Consider the following 20,208-nt stretch of genomic DNA (forward strand, 5'->3'; position numbering starts at 1 on the left):
GCTGTGCTGACCATGCACAGAGGCCCAGCCCTGGTCCACATGGGCCTCAGCCAGGTCCAGGTGGACCTGCTGGAGGTCCCAGGCCTAGGAGGGGTGGTGCCAGGGCCCTGCTCCCAGGGAAGTGTTCCCTAGGGTGTGGCCTATACAGTGTAGGTTCAACTATGCATCACCTCCTGGCCCAAAACCTACAGTTACCCCACAATCCTGGGCAACTACTTGCTTTTTCTTTGCTTATATGGTTTTGGCTCAAGACTAGTGGCCTCTTTATTTCTTTCAAATTCAGGTCACACTGTCTGGGATGCTCAAAGCCAGTTTCCAGAAATGCTCACCACTGTATAATACAGTCTTTCTCATGAATAGATTTTTGAAAATCCATCTTTTTCTTCCGTGTAGGACCAGACTAAATAACTTCTTAGAGGTTAATTTTGTATTAATTCACTCCTACTGAAACAAGATTCAAAAAACTTAGCTCACAAAAATCACATAATTCCCAAAGGGCCACAGAAGTAATAAGATCCATATGTTTACTACTCTGGTATAAAAAGAAGTTTATATGGGGCTTCCCTGGTGGCGCAGTGGTTGAGAGTTCATCTGCTGATGCAGGGGACACGGGTTCATGCCCCGGTCCGGGAAGATCCCACGTGCCGCGGAGCGGCTAGGCCCATGAGCCATGGCCGCTGAGCCTGCGCGTCCGGAGTCTGTGCTCCACAGCGGGAGAGGCCCGCGTACCGCAAGAAAAAAAAAAGTTTATATGAAGGATTGGATACCTTTTCCCTCTTTTTCATGCTGGAAAAAAAACGAGAATGGGGGGAAAGGGTTCCAAAGCATACAGAGCTAAAACAAAATTCATCTTTATTCCGAACAGTCTCTACATTTAGATTCTACAGTTTCTGACAAACTCCTAGTTTCAAACAGCAGACTCACCCTTCCCTCCTGCTCGGTCACCAAGCCCCTCAGTCCTGCTGTGACAACCAGTCAGCTCCGTCCCTTCTCACTGCCACCCCTCACACCCCACTCCAGCCGGTCTGCACACACCTGCCCAGTTTTCTCCATAAGGCACTACATCATGGACACCACCCTCTGCACAAAGATGTCAGCAGTTCACCATTCTTCTTAGGGCAAAATCTCATTTACATTTATTTGAAGAATTTTAAATGTAACGTCTTTGAATCAGATGACAAGCTCATGGTCCATGGAGGCCAGGAAGCTAAACTATGAGCTGAGTAGGTACAAGAGCTGAGAGCCTGGGGGTAATTTAAGTGTGCGCTGTCTAGAGCCATTCAAATGCAAGTTAACTATAATTGTTATCAATATGAGTAAGACTATAAATGTTCTAATTATTACTTAAAAATCTATACAGCTCTACAGCCCTAGGCCCAATTTTCACACTTTAGGCACAGAAAGAAGGTAGCAAGATTGTTTCCAAGAATTTCACAAGCCCCAGTTCCATCACCTGTAAATGGGGTTTAAGAAAGTACTGATCTCACAAGGCTGCTGTGAAGGGTAAACAAGGCAACACCTGCACATGGTGGCATGTGAAGAGATGCGGTGATCTCTGACACAATGACACACTCGCTGCTGCCTTTACCGCGGCCCCTGATCCGCTCCCATCAACTGTAACCTCTCCACATTTCCAACCTCCTCACCTGTGTTTCCGCTCCACCTGGAGAGAAGCAAGCTTGTCGACCCCGCCTCCCTTGAGGTCACTGCCCTAGTTCAGTCCCTCACCAGCTCCTGCAGGATCCCGTACTGGCCGTGTTAAATACGTGGTCACCATAACTCACTCTGGAAGATGACCGGAACTCCCAGGTGGGGAGGGGAGGAGAGCACCAGGGCAGGGGGCAAGGGGCTTGGGTTCTAAGCAGGGGGCAGGGCAACGCCCAAGGCATGGTCGCGAGAGGCAAGCCGCGGGCCGGCCGGGGACTCCTGTACTGGCCACGGGAGGGCTTCCCAGACCCCGGTGGAAGGACCAAGCCGTGTTTCAGGACAAGCACTCAGGTGTGGGGTGGTGAACAGGGTACTTGGTGCAAATGCAGAGGGGGTACAAGGGCAACAGGTAAGGACCCTGCCCATGGGGAGCTGAAAACCTTGTTATGATGTCAAAATGTACACATGCGCAAGTGCTGCACAAGCTGGGAAATGGTAAAATTTAAATTATGAAGAGAAGCGTAAGAAGATCCTAGCTGTTAGGAGTGAATGCACCACAGGTACATTAAGTGACTGAAGTGAGAAATGGGCACAAGCTGGACAGAAGAGTGCACAGGACATAAACAGACAGGAGAGGAGGACACCCGGGTGGCATCTAACCCTGCTCTGGGCAAATCTAGAGGCAGAGAAACAGAACTCAGCATGAAAACAGCCTTCCTGGAACTTGATACACATAAAGCTGGTCGAGGACACAACTGAAAATGGTGAAGGCCAACTAAACAGAAAAGCCCAAAAGACAAGTTCTCCAGATGACCTGGGATTTTAAAAGCCCCTCAAAACTATCTTCATAGCTTAAGCCACAAGGCCCCTTTTAAAAGCAGACATGGAATCTCTTCACGTGGGGCCAGAAGTTCAAACTCTGAGCTCTCATCACGACGCTGGAAAGGGCAGCTGGTGCTTTACTGCCCACCAGACATGAAGTCTCTATGGAGCAGGGCCTGACAGGAGGCAGCTCTGGCCCCAGATCTGTTAAAAGGCACAGCCAGACTCCTTTAGAAGCAACCTGGTCCTCTGAAACTCAGGAACCTCCACCCAGACCTGCAGGTGAGGCCGGCTGTCCCTCCCCTACTTCATCATCAACTTCTCTCCTGCAGCGCGTCCTCCGCTGCCCTGGCTCCTGCAGCCCTTCCCAACTCCAAGGGAGCCGCTGACAACAGGAGACCCCACACTGAGTCTGAGGCACTGTCAGAGCATTAATTCACTCGATCATCGTAACAACCCTACAAGGCAGGTGTGTCATCATCCTCGTTTTGCAGATGAGAAAACGGAGGCACAGAGGTTAAATAATGGGACCAGTCACACAGCCAGGAGTGGTAGAGCTCGGATTTAAACTCAGGCCACATGGTTCCTGAGTCTAAATACTTAACCAAATGCAATTCTGTCTCTCCTACTGAAACGCTACTTTATTCTTCTAACACAACCAAATGCAATTCTGTCTTTCCTACTGAAACATTACTTTATTCTTCTAACACTCCTAGCTTTTACTAAAGATTGTAAAATAGAACATAAACTGTTGCTATTTAATTATGGTGTACTCTGAACCCAGGGCAGTAAGAAATCACACAATTGCCAGCAATTAAAACGTAGGGGTTGGCCTGCTCCCAGGGCGGCCTCAACTTCAGAAACTTTAGAACCAAGGATCTTCCTTTACAACAATCAGCATCTTTTTCAAAAGACTTGGTCCCATCTCATTAGAAGTTAGGAGATCTGGATTTGAGTTCTGGTTTTTCACTTATTAACTGAGTAATCTATTTATGGAAAAAAATCCATTAACCTCATGGATTTTCAGGTTATTTTTTTTTAAGTATGAAAACCAGGGATATTAAGAATATTTACTCTGTCCACATTTTAGGAAGACTGTAGGACAAATGATACATATGTGAAAATACTTTGCAAAGTGATAAAGAAAATACAAAAGTTATTCTATCTTATTATTTGAGGTGTAATCAATGCTCAGGACAGAGAAAAACACCTATGCCCACCTCCTTCTAAATCAATTTTAATGCCACAAGCAGAGGAGGTACCTGGGATCAGTAAACACCATGAGAAGATGATTCCAAGACCCATGAGAACTTTATGGAAACGCAGCTCTGTTTCTGGGAATTAGCACTGGACAACCCAGGACCAAGTAGTAGCTGATGTATTTCAATGCAGCTTAAGATACATGCAAATGTATGTATGTTTGTATGTATGTTTGGAATCACTGGTGCAAAATAAATACAGTGAGGAGATTCATAAAGAAGCCTCCTCCCTGGATGACCTAAGAGATCCCATAATAAGCTTAGCTATGAAAGTCATGGAAGCTGGACCTGGCCCGAAGCACTCGGCACACATCTGTACTTATAGTACATAATAAAAAACAGAGAGGTGTTTCAGGAGATCAACCATAAAAGGTACTTCTGCATATCTAAAAAGTGTATATATCTCCCTTTGCTACAAAGCTTTTTTTTTTTTGGTTAATGATCACACGTTAATCACTCAATTCACTTAATAGTTAACTAAAACAGTATCTCACTTTAGACTAGATACATTCCCGAAGCCATTTTTGGGCAAACATTTTCCTATTTTGTAGTTTTTCTAGTTTCTGAGAGCATCTCAGAATCACTCTTATTTCATATTTTCTAGTTATTCTAATTACGAACCAAAGAAGGCAAAGAGGTAAGTGGGAAGAGGGAAGAAGTATCTCAATCTTCAGCCTGACAACAGCAGGCTCACAACCCACCCTGTACCTGTATCTCAACCAAGTACCAGGAACGAGTCTTATATTTCTGGAAAAAAATCCAAGTAAATGTTCTTGAGACCATATGGTAAATTTACTTCACCATTTTCACCAGTTCAATAAAGACAAATTTCCGTGTGACTAATCCCTTGAATTAACAACACTCTCAACAGTAGTAAGTATCAGAGCTGGCGTTTACAGGGTACCTGGTCTGTGTTAGTGCCTCTGCACACACACCCTCACCCGACCCCACAACGGCCCTGAGAGGGAGGCACCACCATCTCCATCCCACAGATGAGGACAGACTTCAGGAGGTCTGGGAGCAGATACACTAAGTAGCAGAGCTGGATGTGAATCCAGGTTGGCCTGATTCTAAAGCCCTCTCTCTTAATCCCCGACTAATTTTAGTAAGTTATTCTGAATCCTCAAATATTTACCTGAACTTTAAAATTCTTAGTTTCTAAGGTTTCTTGAGAGTCCTCAGAGAGCTACCACATACAGGAACAAAATCTATAAGGAAAAGGTTATGGCTGTACACTATTATAGGTTATTATTGAAATGAATGGACTGCCGCAAACTTCGTATCTAAGAACAAGGAATAATCCTTAAAATCATCATATAAAGCCCCATAGTTTGGGCATGAAAAGTCTTACATTGGTGTTTCCTAACTGCAGCAGATGGACTGTATAATAGGACTTCACGTCTTCCGACAGGAACTTCACACTGAAGCCTGTTTCCTTAAACAGCATCTCTCGGTCATCCTTTGTCGGCCAGTACTGTGCACATTTAACCTAAATTTAAGAATTTAGGTTAATGCATATGACTTTTTTTAGTTTATAGACATAATGAAACCATAAAAAGCTGGAAAGGAAAACAAACCACACACACGCTATATATTTTTCAAGTACCCAAATCTAAGAACAGTCACACTACGTTTGATGTTTAATGTATTTTAATAAGATTGACATCTTACAAAAGCAGGTTTGTAAAATGTTCCTCTAACTTATACACTAAAAAAAAACCCATAAACAGATATCATGTTCATAAAATGAAAATCAATTAGTCATTTCTAAAGCAGGGTAATGTATATTTTATCATCATACTGGCATTCACACTATTTTTCTATAAATATCAAACTCTTACAAGAATCTTATCTTCAAACAGTATTGAAAAGGCTTTATTTTACAAGTATTTTCCATAAATACCCGTTAATCTGCTACTAAATACTACTACATATCTAGAAATAACATTACATACCTATTTACTAAAATTAAGTCGGGGAAAGAATTAGAAGATAAGCTCCCTTTACCTAGAGTTGTTACCTTTTGGCAGAACTATTGACATGGAATTTGTATTTGTGACAATAAAAACATCTTCCCAAAAGCCAAATTATGAGGCCAGCAGGCTGAGGTAAGGTGAGCTAGAGTCATTTCATTAGGAAAAAACACCAGAAAAACATCCTTGTAAAATATGGCCATTTCTCCTTTTCGAAATCACAAATAGCTACAAATAACAAACAATAAAAATGCTTCCAAAACAAATGAATACTATGAGCTGACACTTCAAAAGGTCAGCTTAAAGACATTTAAAAAATGGCACAAGAAGTGAAAGAGCATAAATTTGAACAACTCAGAAATGAGGTGACAGAAAAGAAAAAAGATTCAGAAATAACAGAACACATTTCATCAACAAAGACTAATTAATTAAACTAGGGAAAAGAGACGTGACTAAACACAACAGATGATGCCTTAAGAGAAAAAGGAGGACATTTTTAAAATAAAAAAAGAAATGAAGAGAGAGACAAATAGGATTAGAGAAAATGTGACAACCATAAAAAATAAGCAAGAAAATCTAACACATGTATAATAGGAGGACCCAAGAAAAGAACACCAAAGCAAGCAAGGGAACAGAATAAATGTCAACAAGTATAATTCAATAAATTTTTCTTTAAAGAAAGAAAAAATGTCTGAAATCACATACTGAAAAAGCACTCTATGCCCCTGGACAAACTGACCCAGAATGACCAACACAGAAATATTTTGGTAAAATTATTGGGATTTGAAGGAAAAAAATCCTTTGGGTAACATAGGTAAAAAGAAGAAGTGATTAATAAAGGAAATAAAGATGTCCATTTGACTTTGACAGTAATTTGTAATGCCAGAAGAAAATGGAGTAATACATTTAAGTTGTTCAAAGAAAAGCAAATATGAGCCAAAGATTTTATATTCTGCCAAACTGACTGTTAAGCACTGAGCCAGCAGATGAACTGTCATTGGCACGTAAGACATCAGGGACTATGGTGCCCATGCGTCCTTCCTCAGGATCCTCTGGAGTATAACCTACAGACAAAATGACTGGAGAGACACCTCAACATATACAGACTTACACAAAAGGGGCATAAGGGACAGAGTATAATGTGCTATAAACTCTGACAATGTACATAAAGTACAACTTTAAAAAAAACAGAATGGGAAAAACAAAACATTTTAAACTTTTTTTCAGTAGTTATTTTGGTGATGGAGTTGATTTTATTATTATGACTATTTTCTGTGTGCAATATCAGACAAAGTAAAAGAGTCACTATAAGATATTTGATATCACTAGTGTCTTTGAGAACCAGAATTCATGGTATGGAAAACACTGTAACAGATATAAAGGATAGAAAGGCTTGGGCCAACCCCTATAGGCCTAAATTTGAATCAGAAATATCAGTATGAACACTAGCGCTGTGTTATCTTAACACAGAAACATATTTTTCCTTAGCTCTGTTCACTGAAAAGACCAACCCAGTGGCAACAAACATCCCTATTTTTGTTGTGACCCTGAAATACCACTGACCACTGAAAGAAATTAAGGCCCCTTAAAGAAATGGCTGATTCTTACACAAGAGTTTAAGATGAGCCTGCAATAATGGAGTCATTCCAGACAGCAAGTAGCTATGAAGACTCTTGGGTCTGTGTAAAAGAACTCAGGGCCCAACTTGAAGAGCTTCCTGCTGGCCAGTGAAGGAGCAATCTGACTACAAATAAGGATAATAACTGCCATGGAGTGAAATGAATCAAAGATGTTTGAATCCGTGACTTCACAGTACCTGATGCCCTCCCGCCCTGCCCCCACACCAAGAAAACCTAAGTGGTCACATGTTGAGGACACTAGGGAATCAACTTCTTTTGAAAACTGCTTTTCCTATTTAAAAGTGGCCAAGGGGCTTCCCCGGTGGCACAGTGGCTGGGAGTCTGCCTGCCAACACAGGGGATGCGGGTTCGAGCCCTGGTTCGGGAGGATCCCACATGCCGTGGAGCAACTAGGCCTGTGCGCCACAGCTGCTGAGCCTGCGCTCTGGAGCCTGTGAGCTACAACTACTGAGCCTGCGTGCCACAACTGCTGAAGCCCGCGTGCCTGGAGCCCGTGCTCTGCAACGGGAGAAGCCACTGCAGTGAGAATCCTGCACACCGCAAAGAAGCATAGCCCCCGCTCGCTGCAACTAAAGCCTGTGAACAGCAATGAAGACCCAACGCATCCATAAATAAATAAATTAATTAATTAATTAATTAAAAAAATAATAAATAAAAGTGGCCAAGTAACAAGAGTGGGAGGTTGTGTTTTTTTTTTAATAGAAGTATTCCAACAAGAGATCCTGGAATATCACTATTTTATATCCCCTAATTAAGGAGCTAAACACCGACCAGCAACAGCTGCCACCATCATTACGCTGACAAACATGCCCCCACCCACAAGGTGACCTTCCCCCAGACAATTAAATCTGACTCTAGATCCAACCACCGTAAATATGATTTCTGGTGGAAGTCATTTTTTTTTTTTTTTTTTTTTTTTGCAGTATGTGGGCCTCTCACTGTTGCGGCCTCTCCCACTGCGGAGCACAGGCTCCGGACGCGCAGGCTCAGCGGCCATGGCTCATGGGCCTAGCCGCTCCACGGCATGTGGGATCTTCCCGGACCGGGGCACGAACCCATGTCCCCTGCATTGGCAGGCGGACTCTCAACCACTGCGCCACCAGGGAAGCCCTGTCTTATCTTTTTATTATACTAATTATACTGCAGAATGAGGGATGACATTTATAATCCTCTAGTTGGCAACGCTGCTTTAAATGTCCCAACTGATAGAGCCCCCATCACTTGAAGCACGAAAACCAGTGTAAACGACTACGCTGACATTGCTGGATACTCTGGTATGTTAACGCCACTTCAGATCTGAAACAGACTAGAAAAACCTTCACCACCATTGAAAACTGGCAACTATTAATTTAGAAAAAAGGAAGAGGGATTTCCCTGGTGGTGCAGTGGATAGGAATCCGCCTGCCAATGCAGGGGACACGGGTTCGATCCCTGGTCTGGGAAGATCCTGCATGCTGCGGAGTAACTAGGCCCATGTGCCACAACTACTGAGCCTGTGTTCTAGAGCCCATGTGCCACAACTACTGAGCCCATGTGCCACAACTACTGAGCTCGCAGGGCTAGAGCCCATGCTCCACAACAAGAGAAGCCCCCACTCGACTAGAGAGAGCTCGTGCGCAGCAACGAAGACTCAATGCAGCCAAAAATAAATAAAATTAAATCTTTTTTTTTTTTTTTTAAAAAAGGAAGAATCAGGAACCTGAAAAGCAGAGTAGTCTAAGACCTCAGGGCTGAAAGAGACCTGACAGACAATACTTTCCAATTTGCATGTTTGACAGAAGAGGACCCTAAAGCCACAGAAGCTGAAAGACTTACCCAACGTCACACCACTAATTAGCACTGGGTTTAGACTGCACTTCAAATGTCAATGAATTTATACATTTCCATACTTACTGCCTTGTGACCTAAGAGCCAATGGTAATTTATAAAGGTTTTAGAAACCTGTCACTTTAATCTTTCATAAAATTTCCAGGATTTTGATAATAATAAATTGTAAAGATTGTGATAAAGCCTACAGATTCCAAAGATCTAAATACCACTACTAGCCAATACTGGCTCCATTATACTTATATTTTGGAGGGTAGTGGTCCGCAATTGTTATTTAAATATTTAAGGTAAAAAAGGAAAAGGATACATTAGCTCTTCTGGTCAGAATCACCCTGACCACTAGCCTTTAGCAATTAAAGGCCAAAACTAATGAATGAATATCCCAAAAGAAATAAGAAAATATTTATAAGTTAACAATTACAGGCAGTACACTAAGTTGTAAATATCAAGTATTACTCACCGATTCTTTCTCCACAATTCGGTTTAGCATGACAACTGCTTTGGTCTTTTGCTGCCAAACCATGAGCCAGAAATGACAACCTGTATTAGGAAGTGGACCCTGTAAGAACAGAGAAGGAAAAGTGGGTAAGAGAAAGGGGACAGAGTAAGGCTCCGAGGAAACTCCTTCAGGGAAGCTTCTCGTCTGAGAACAGTGTATCGGATCATAAAGAGTAAATCGAGACTTTAAATCCACTTGAACTAAAAACAGGTCTGTGCTAGTTAGGATTACTGATTATCAACGATCAAAACTGACTTTTATTTACTTAGGCAGAAAAGAAAAATTTTCAGGCTCTCAGGTGACTTTCAGAGTTGAGGGCTGGAGAACCAGGCTTGGGTAGGAACAAACGTCAAGACAAGATTTTGTCCAAAGAGGAGTGGGCTTGGGACAGTACTCCCAACCTGTCACTAACATCACCTGTTTTGCTGGTACTGCCATCCTAAGGTGGCTGTAGTACTCATGCACAACCTGTAAGCAAACCAGGGTCAAAATCGCAGGCGCCAAGTTCTACGGGTTGTATTCTAGCTGTAAAGGAGGCAGGCAAAGGCGATTTCTGTCCCCTCCAGTCTCTGCCGCAGAAAGAGAGGCCCTGCCTTCCATGATGAGGGCAGCCCTGCAAAGGAGGAAGTCTGTGCCAGCACTGGCCTGCAACCAACCCAAGTTAGTTACAAAGAGAATTCCAGAAAAAGCGGAAATTTCAAAGCACCTGAACCACTATGAAACTGTTAATCTACAAAACCAGAGAATGTGTAACCTCAAGAGCAGAGTTAAAAGGGGTAACGGTGCATATCACAATACTGCCATGGGGAAAAAAAATCAAATCATATTATGAATTTCCAATTACCTTCACATTTTGATTAATGGGTAGCACAGGGCAGAATAAAGGGCAAACAAGAGATGAGAAGGCCATGCCCAAACTTTAACTATTTTAAGTGAGTAAAGATTAACATGAACAAGGTTTGACTGTACCTCCAATAACTCAACAAGCATTCACCTCGCAGGACACTGGGAGGCCAGGTCTGACTAGAGCTTCAGCTCCACATGGAAAATAAGGCAATTCAAGTGGTGCTACACTGAAAGCAGCTTTAGGGCAGTTGTATCCCTGGTGTGTAGTGGGTGTTGGGTAAATATTATTTGAACTAATAAACTCTAAGCTCTAAGTTATACAAATGCTAGAAAGGGATTGGGAATCCTGAGGAGCTGCACCCTCAGGTTTGAGGGACTGTTCCCCTCCTTTGGTGCATGTTATCCAATGCTTGAGTTACTTCCAAAACCAAACAGTGTGAAGGTAAAAACAGCAATGAGAAGAACCCCAGTAAAATGAATGCTGTTTCTTTTGTCTAAAAAAATGGACAGATCAGTTCACCAACGAAGTTGCTCCTTAGTGTGTTCACGCACATGCACGCGTGCGCGCACAGACACACACATACACACAGACACACACACACACACACACGCACATTCTGTTAGTGGTTCTGAAATGGGAGAGGGTTTCTCAGCCCTTCCACTTACCAGCAATACTACCTATTTTTCTTGTGCAAAATGGAGATCTATACCAAGGGACTGATATATACGTTTTTAGTTTTCATAAAACTCAGAGGGAAAAGATGACAAAAATAATAAGCAACAAAGGAAAACGAGAACAACTGCAGTTTTAATAAACACTTAGCATCTCTGGTTTTCTCTATCTTTTGAAATATTTTCTGTGCGTGTTCTCTGTTCCAACGTACTAGATACAAAGGCAAAAGCAGTCTCAGATGTCAAAGAGCTTACGACAGAGGCAAGGAACGGAAACACATCAAGCACCACAACAGTAAGGGGTAAACCATCAGGTCTGCAGGAGTAGGAAGGATACTGGCGCAGAGCCTTAAAAATGAGGAGGGCACTGACATGGGGGAAGGAAGGGTAGGGAATCAGGATCCATTCCCAGCATAAGGCAAGGCATGTGCAAGTTTAGGAGACATCTGGGAAAAGACAGTTAGATTGCTGAGGGCAACATGGAGGTACATGGTAGGAAACTGCACCTGCAGGACGGGAGGGTCTCGAATCCAAGAAATAGTCACCGAACTCTTCTTTAAGGAGTAAAGGGATACGACCAGATCCGTAAGTCACAAAAAGTAATTCTGGTGGAATTGTTAAAGATGGATTAGGGAGGACGGACTGGTGACAAGGAAATAAGTTAAGAAGCTACCACTTTGGTGCAGATAAAATTCAAGAGAGCTCTGAAGAAGGGCAGGACAGCAGAACAAAGGAAAGCAGAACAAAGGACACATGAGGAGGACAGCTTTAACCCATATGAGAAAAATAGGAAGGCGGCTGGCATGGTTTAAAAAAAAAGAAAGAGTTTGACATAGAAAATGCAGAATTTGTGACATCAATTGGTCACGTGGGTAAAAACACCCATATGGATGTTGAAAAATATAAGGCAGGGGGTGGAGGCAGGGGTGGGACTCTGTCAGGACACAAAGAAGCTCTCCAACATGGACAGGAGGTTTAAATGAGATCACTAGGGTATGAGTCAGGCATTTTCTTTTACGTGATGAGATTTATAATGTTTTATAAAAGGGTTATTACTATCTTACTACTACCAATAAAAAGCAGTAACAAATGCCACAATAAATACTCCATGGACTACTCACCATAGTACCAGGCACTATATGAGTTTTTATCAGCATTGTTCTATAGATAATAGAGATATATATCAATAATATAGGTACACAATTGACTCTTGACGGGTTTGAACTGCGGGGGTCCACATATAGGCAGATTTTTTTCAATAAATATACAGTTGGCCCTCTTATCCATGGGTTCCGCATCTGCAGAATCAACCAACCTCAGATGGCAAACTTAATACATGATCCGTGATTGGTGGAATCTGTATATGTGGAATCCCAAGGACAGAGAAGGACAACTATGCACTTGAGCACCCATGGGTTGTGGCATCTGCAGAGGATCCTGGAGGCAAACCCCCCACAGATACCAAGGGACGACAGTACAGGCTTGGGGAATAAGTAATGTGTCCAAGGTCACACAGTAGTTTCAAGGCAGCAGATCTGAATAATTAAGAGCAGAACCATGCAGTCTATGGAGACCGTGTAGCTTCACATCCTGGCCTCATCCCACTTGTTGCATGGCCTTGGTAAAGTTATTTGAAGTTCCTTTGTCTTTTTAGGTGATTCCTCGTGTTAACATAAGGATAACAATAGTATTTACCACAGAGGGTTATCCTGAGGCTTAAATTATACAAAACATAAAATATAGAACAGTGTTAAAAACTGCTAGTTGTTACTATTTACAACAGCCAAGACATGGAAGACATCTAAGTGACCATCTACAGATGAACGGATAAAGATGTGGTACATATATACAATGGAATACTGCTCAGCCATAAAAAATAATGAAATAATTCCATTTGCAGCAACATGGATGGACCTAGAGATTATCATTCTAAGTAATTCAGACAAAGACAAATACTATATGATATCACTTACATGTGGAATCTAAAATATGATACAAAAGAAATTATTAAAACAGAAACAGACTCACAGACAGAAAACATACTTACGGTTACCAAAGGGGAAAGGGGAGAAGGGATAAATTAGGAGTTTGGGATTCACAAATACACACTACCATCTATAAAATAACAGGATTTACTGTGTAGCTCAGGGAACTATATTCAGTAACTTGTAATAACCTACAACAGCAAAGAGTCTGAAAAAGAAGAGATATAGATGTATGTGTGTGTATATAACTGAATCACTTTTTGTACACCTGAAACTAACACAGTACGGTAAATCAACTATAGTTCAATAAAATAATAAATAAAAGATTGCTAGGTCGGGGACTTCCCTGGTGGCACAGTAATTAAGAATCCGCCTGCCAATGAAGGGAACACGGGTTCGAGCCCTGGTCTGGGAAGATCCCACATGCCATGAAGCAACTAAGCTCGTGCGCCACAACTACTGAGCCTGCGCTCTAGAGCCCGTGAGCCACAACTACTGAGCCCATGTGCCAAAACTACTGAAGCCCGCATGCCTAGAGCCCATGCTCAACAACAAGAGAAGCCACCACAATGAGAAGCCTGCGCACTGCAACAAAGAGTAGCCCCCGCTCCCTGCAACTAGAGAAAGCCCACGTGCAGCAACAAAGACCCAACACAGCCAAAAATAAATATATATATATAAATTAATTAATTAAAAAAAGATTGCTAGCTGCTAGCTGTTAATTTTACTTCCCACTAGGATGTGAAGTTCATAATGGCACTTTTTTTTTTTTTTCTTTTTTGCAGTACGCAGGCCTCTCACTCTTGTGGCTTCTCCCATTGCGGAGCACAGGCTCCGGACGTGCAGGCTCAGTGGCCATGGCTCACGGGCCCAGCTGCTCCACAGCATGTGGGATCTTCCTGGACCGGGACACGAACCCACATCCCCTGCATCGGCAGGCGGACTCTCAACCACTGCGCCACCAGGGAAGCCCCCATAATGGCAGTTTTATGAATGGCTGTTTTATTCAAACGATGCTGCCACAAAGTAGGTACTCAAAGCTTTGCTGGATGAATGAACATCCAACGAAGCAGCCAGACTGGGATTCAAATACAGATACCATGAATCCAGAGTTTACCCTCTTTCTTAAGATACAAAGGTTCAAAATGTGGTCCCAGGGAGTTGAAGTGATGAGTGTAGACTGGATGGAGGAAAAAACCTAAGTCAGAATCTTGAGAAACAACTGCATTTTTAGAGACTAAAGATGAGAAAGAGGAATGGATAAAAAAAGACTTGAAAAAAAGAGAGAAAGAAAGGGTGTGAAGGAATCTAGGTTAATTATTCTTTTCTGTTTTTTTATCATTATGGCTTTTCCAAATAGAAAGTAAATGTTTTTAACTCTAAAAATGAGTTTATTAAAAACATGAATGCACATAATACTTCAAATATTACAGAAAATAGGAAATTAAAGTCTCTCTTTTTTCCTAATTTCCAGAAATAATCAGTAAGAAGAGCACATGTATAATTTATTTAGCCAGCCCCTTGCAGACTGCTTCAATTCTACTATTTCTGGCCCTATGCTATTAAAATGAAGTTGTAACAAACATCCTCACATGTATCTTTCTGTCTTTACGTATTAGACCCCTGAGTATTATAAACTTTTAAATCTCTGCTGATCTGACAGGAGAAAAGTGGTAACCGATTGCTGGTTTAAATTTATATTCCCTAATTACTAGAAAAGTTGAGCATCTCTTCATATGTATATTGTCTATCTTTATTTCTTTTCTTTGAACTGTGAATTTATGTTCTTTGCCAGTTTTTTTCATGGACTGTTTCTCTTTTTCTTTTTGATTTACAGGAGCTGCTTTACTTCAAGTAAAAAAGAGTGATTAGGGCTTCCCTGGTGGCGCAGTGGTTGAGAGTCCGCCTGCCGATGCAGGGGACACGGGTTTGTGCACTGGTCCGGGAGGATCCCACATGCCGCGGAGCGGCTGGGCCTGTGAGCCATGGCCGCTGAGCCTGCGCGTCTGGAGCCTGTGCTCCGCAACGGGAGAGGCCACAACAGTGAGAGGCCCACGTACCGCAAAAAAAAAAAAAAAAAAGAGTAATTAATTCTTGTTTCCTGTGAATTAGAAATAGTCTAACAGTTCATAGTTACATTAATTTGAATATCTTCTTACCATTTTCAATGGTTTTCACTTTCAGTAACAGGTTATTCTGATCTGAAATGGGTTCTTTAAAAATCTCAAACATTATAAATATACAGCTTATCTTTTTTAAAATTTAAGTATAGCTGATTTACAATACTGTGTTAGTTACAGGTGTACAGCAAAGTGATTCAGTTACATACATATATTTTTTCAGATTATGCTCCATTATAGGTGACAGCAAGATACTGAATAATACAGCTTATCTTTTGAATATTTAAAATTCATTAACTGAGGGAAATGAGAGCACTGTTAATTAAATCTATTATTAGATAAACAAAAGGTAGCTGGTGTGGATAAACCAAAATCATTTCTGCTATCTCAGAGTGGAAGAAAAGTGCTCCTGGAACATGGGTGTGGCCGGTGTGCTGAGACGCAATCGGGCAGGAGGCCAAAGGGGCAGCAGGCTCTTGGGCCGCCCTGTTGGTTGTCTGGGCACCTGGCTCACACCCTCACCTGCCCTGACATCCAAGGGCTGTCCACACTCTGAAAATACACGCCAGGGCGGGGCAGAGAAGAGCTTTCAAAGGGCCTCTCGTTCTGATTCAAGTGATGTAAAGAGAAGCAGAAAGTAACAAAGCATCAACAAACCAAGGCTTTGTACCAAATATTCAATATAAAGCAAGGAGGACAACTGGCCAGAAGAGAACCGGCCTAGCCAAATTTCATGAACAACTTTCTTTCAGAGAACGTGTAACATTGAAGATTACTTTTATCTGAAATATACACAGCTGCAAAACATTATAACACCATTCATTACATAACAACAGAAAAAACTGAAATAGCGTTTCATCTCCAAAAGAAGTCAGGACACACTTTTTGCTGGTGTTTTAAAGAAGGCCAATCACAAGAATGGCGGTCAGGCATCGGCTGCACATCACACCACTTGCCTGTGTTAAGATGTAACTCCTCTGCGCCTCTTCTATGTCAACTAAGCTGGCATTAATATAATCATTTTCAGCATTTTGCAGTTTAACACGACTGTGATCATCTGAAACAGAGCATGACAAATCATACCGTCATTTCAAACTTGCATTTCTTTTTTATTTTAATATTAATTTTCTGGATATTTATAAAATGATAGAAGAGACAAAGAAAAATAAATTGGCACCCCAGTAGAGTCAAATCCCAAATTACTCCCCTTTTTACTATTTTTTAAAAAGATTATTATTTTTGGCTGCATCAGGTCTTAGTTGCGGCACGCGGGATCTTTGTTGAGGCATGCAGAATCTTTCATTGCAGTGCACGGGCTTCTCTCTAGTTGTGGCACGCAGGCTCCAGGGTACATGGGCTCTGTAGTTTGCGGCACACAGGCTCTCTAGTTGACGCACGCGAGCTCAGTAGTTGTGGTACATGGGCTTAGTTGCCCCGCAGCATGTAGGATCTTAGTTGCTTGACCAGGGATCGAACCTGCGTGCCCTGCATTGTAAAGCGGATTCTTTACCACTGGACCCCCAGGGAAGTCCCCCAAATTACTCCCTTTTTTAAAAGAAAGTACAAAGATGAAATCCTTTTGTTTGTTACTGTGTGTTAGAAGGAAGTGCTTCTGTTAGTGGTAGTTTAGCTGTTGTTTAACTAAAAAAATTGACCAAAGAGTAAAACATAGTAAAAGAAATAAAGCACCTATTTTCCTAAAAGTAAAAGGATGGTTAAGCTTCTTGATGCCTAAGAACTAATAAGTCTACCTACAAAAAACAATGGCCTTGGGCTTCCCTGGCGGTGCAGTGGTTGAGAGTCCGCCTGATGATGCACAGGACGTGGGTTCGTGCCCCAGTCCAGGAAGATCCCACATGCCGCAGAGCGGCTAGGCCCATGAGCCATGGCCGCTGAGCCTGCGCGTCCAGAGCCTGTGCTCCGCAATGGGAGAGGCCACAACAGTGAGAGGCCAGCGTATCGCAAAAAAAAAAACAACAATGGCCTCAAATAAATAAGACCAGATCCCCACAGTAACTACATTTCATTTTCTTCATTCAACAGATGTGCATTCAACTATATATAAATAATTTTTAGCACTTAATTATATAATTAGATCAAGTGCTAAACTATATTTAACACACTTGGAATATTCCAATTCTTTAAAAGACAACTAAAGATACTTCATTACTTAGATTGTGTTATAACATTTTAGATATACTAGTTTTTTAAAGTGAAAATCTCACAGATTTAGAATTGATGCTAATTTAAATACATGGAGCACAAAACTTTACCTATATCATTTTGGAGGGAAGGGAAGAGAAGACACTGCGAGAGGAAGCACACGTATAATAACAGAACTAGTGTTAACTCAGAATTCTAAATATATGACAGGCAGAGGCATATGACTGAATTATAACCTACATGCATGTTTGATGTCTAACTAGAGAAAACGTTCTATTGTAAACTGCTCCCCTCAAGGCAATACCAAACAACCATTCTCTCCCCCACTTTTAAAGTAAAAAAACTGTTCACATTACCTCCATGTGAAAGAAAATGTTAAATGGCTTTAGTTCCACACATCAATTTATGTGAGATGTTTCTGCTGGATTGAACCCAAGACCTCTGTAAATATTACACGTCATGTGCAAACAGGAAAAGCGAAGGTCTTGTTATAGTAAATCACTTATACTAGTGTTCTCGGAAAGATGATGTCAACAGTCACTTTTTTTTTTAACAGTCATTTTTTTTTAACAGTTTGATCACTCTTTAACTGTTATGTGAGAGAGTAAAAAAGTCAGCTACATAATTAACAAAATAAAGACCATACACCTCCTAGATAACACTTATCAGAAGAATAATGCATGCTTTCAGAATGCTACACAATCCCTAAAATTCAAGTTCCGCCAAAATATAATACTAAAGGAACGTATTTCCTCATGCTGTAATCACAGAAAGAACAGAAACCCCGGAGACTAATCATATCTATCTCACAAGTGAAAAAAGCTATTTGGCAAAAGAAGCAAGAATCCATAGGCACTGGGAAGGTTCCCCTACAGGGCGCTGGGAATTCAGTTATCCGGCAAGTCATCCAGACCCTTCCATAAGCCTGGAGAAAGACCTCAGGGGTGTTTTAAGGGTATCTGACACCCTGCCTTCAGGACTTTGAACTGGGTTCACTGTTATTTTCTCTCCAGTGTTAACATCTATACCTGGTGTCACTCCAGCTCATTAAAAACATGAATCACACACCCCCAGACCCGTTCCCTGGAGCCTGAGTGCTGACCAGTAGGGGAGCAGGGTGTTACCTGAAAGGCACCCCCCAAAAGGAAGGTAATCCTTGGGAAAAGTCTATCTATTTAGAACTGGCTACAAGTGTTGGCTGAACCTATGTTTTCTCCTCAGGACTGATATTTTTAAACTTTCAGCTACATCTAACATCATTTTAATTCTTCTGTTCCATTAAGAAGATTAATAAAAAATGCAAAGCATGTAACTTTTTGATTCAGAAGAGAATCTGTGTAGAGTAAAAAACGTAAGAGTTTCTTGTGTTAAATAAAACATATCACTTTAACACTATCTACCAAGTTAAGTATAAACATTTCAGGAAGTGAAACTATCAAAGCCTTTTTATGAGTAATTGTGACTTAATGATTTATATTCTCTGGCAATGATAACAAAGAGAGACAAAGCCTCTTTTCCCACGAAGAACCACTTACTGTCTGGTCTGAAATATCTGTGAGGGTGACATGGGTCCCCTTAACACTTGAGGTCAAGTGTCTCCTCTCCCTGCCCGTCACGACTGGTCAGCCCCAAACCTGTGAACGGTTCACTCCAAACCAAACTTCCGACTTCTGAGTTAGAAAAAAACCCAGGAAGTTACAAGCTTTCTCCTCTCCCCAAAGCAGTTGATCCTGCCTAAGAATCTCTGAAAATGAGACTACCAGATCAGAGTCCCACAACATCGGGGCCATCAGCACTTTATCATCATTCTAAGTGTATGGTTATCCCCCTCTTCCTTATCTTTTAAAGGATGCAGCAAAGGGAGAAAATGAAGATGATTCAAACTGCATTGCAGGAGAGGCCAAAAAAGCAGCCAAACCACACCTCACAGGAAATCTGATTTCTCAACATCTAATAACACCACCAGCAGGACGATCAAGAATGCATACTTTTCTCCACAGTGGCATCATCGGGGTGAGGGAAGAAATGCACACCCCATGGACTGTGGCAATGAGCTGGATTAGGCAAACTTCCAACCATGAGTCCCCGCACCTCCCACCCGCAAACAGCCTGTTTTCTGAGAAATGGCTTCATCTGTCAAGAAATGACTGGCTCTAGCTGTGGCCTGAGCTGACAACACAGATTCGCTTCCTCTTTCAATACTGTCACAATGAGCTTTTTTCCCCCATCCCACCCCCCCAGCCCCCCAGTTTCACGTTTTTTCATTATTGTAAAGACATCTCCTTATGGAAAGTCTCCCAGGTCAAACAGGAAGGGCTCACATTTATGCCAAGGCAGAGATCAAGAACAATGAACAGAAACTGGGCAGAAGACTGACTATCAGCACAGCTTTAACAGACTTCCTGCTTCAGGCTCCATTCTCAATGGGGGACAGTAAGCGTTCGGCACTGATTTCCACACCATGTGGCGTTTCCCAGCCAAGAATGTAAGCATCTGACAGATGTGTCAACTCTCTTTAATTCTACAAGTAGATACTGGAGGCACAAATAACACGAATTTTCTCTCATAAATCAAGCAATGAGCCAAAAGCAAAGCTAGGGCTAAACCCCCGTCAGCATTGGCGTGGCCATGTCAGTGGAGAAGAAACAAGCCATCGTGCAGAGGGTCAGCATCTCAGCTGTCTCCTCAGCAAAGTAAAACCATATGAGCTGAACGGTTCCTTTTCTGACGACATAACCAACCACAACGGCTGTGC

At 41.9% G+C, this 20,208-nt stretch overlaps 1 protein-coding gene across 5 annotated transcripts in view; it reads right to left on the minus strand.

Annotated features, from left to right (window-relative positions):
• Positions 1–20,208, minus strand: part of PTPN2 (protein tyrosine phosphatase non-receptor type 2) — a 76,765-nt gene that overhangs the window by 18,923 nt on the left and 37,634 nt on the right. For all 5 annotated transcript variants that reach the window (XM_004275973.4, XM_033439488.2, XM_033439487.2 and 2 more), the window contains exons 3-5: positions 16,247–16,347; positions 9,629–9,727; positions 5,080–5,217 (exon numbers count right to left, since the gene is read on the minus strand). In XM_004275973.4, coding sequence (XP_004276021.3) covers positions 5,080–5,217; positions 9,629–9,727; positions 16,247–16,347 — 338 coding nt within the window. The remainder of the gene's footprint in view (positions 1–5,079; positions 5,218–9,628; positions 9,728–16,246; positions 16,348–20,208) is intronic.

Source organism: Orcinus orca, chromosome 15 (genome assembly GCF_937001465.1).
Source record: "Orcinus orca chromosome 15, mOrcOrc1.1, whole genome shotgun sequence".
Taxonomy (NCBI): domain Eukaryota; kingdom Metazoa; phylum Chordata; class Mammalia; order Artiodactyla; family Delphinidae; genus Orcinus; species Orcinus orca.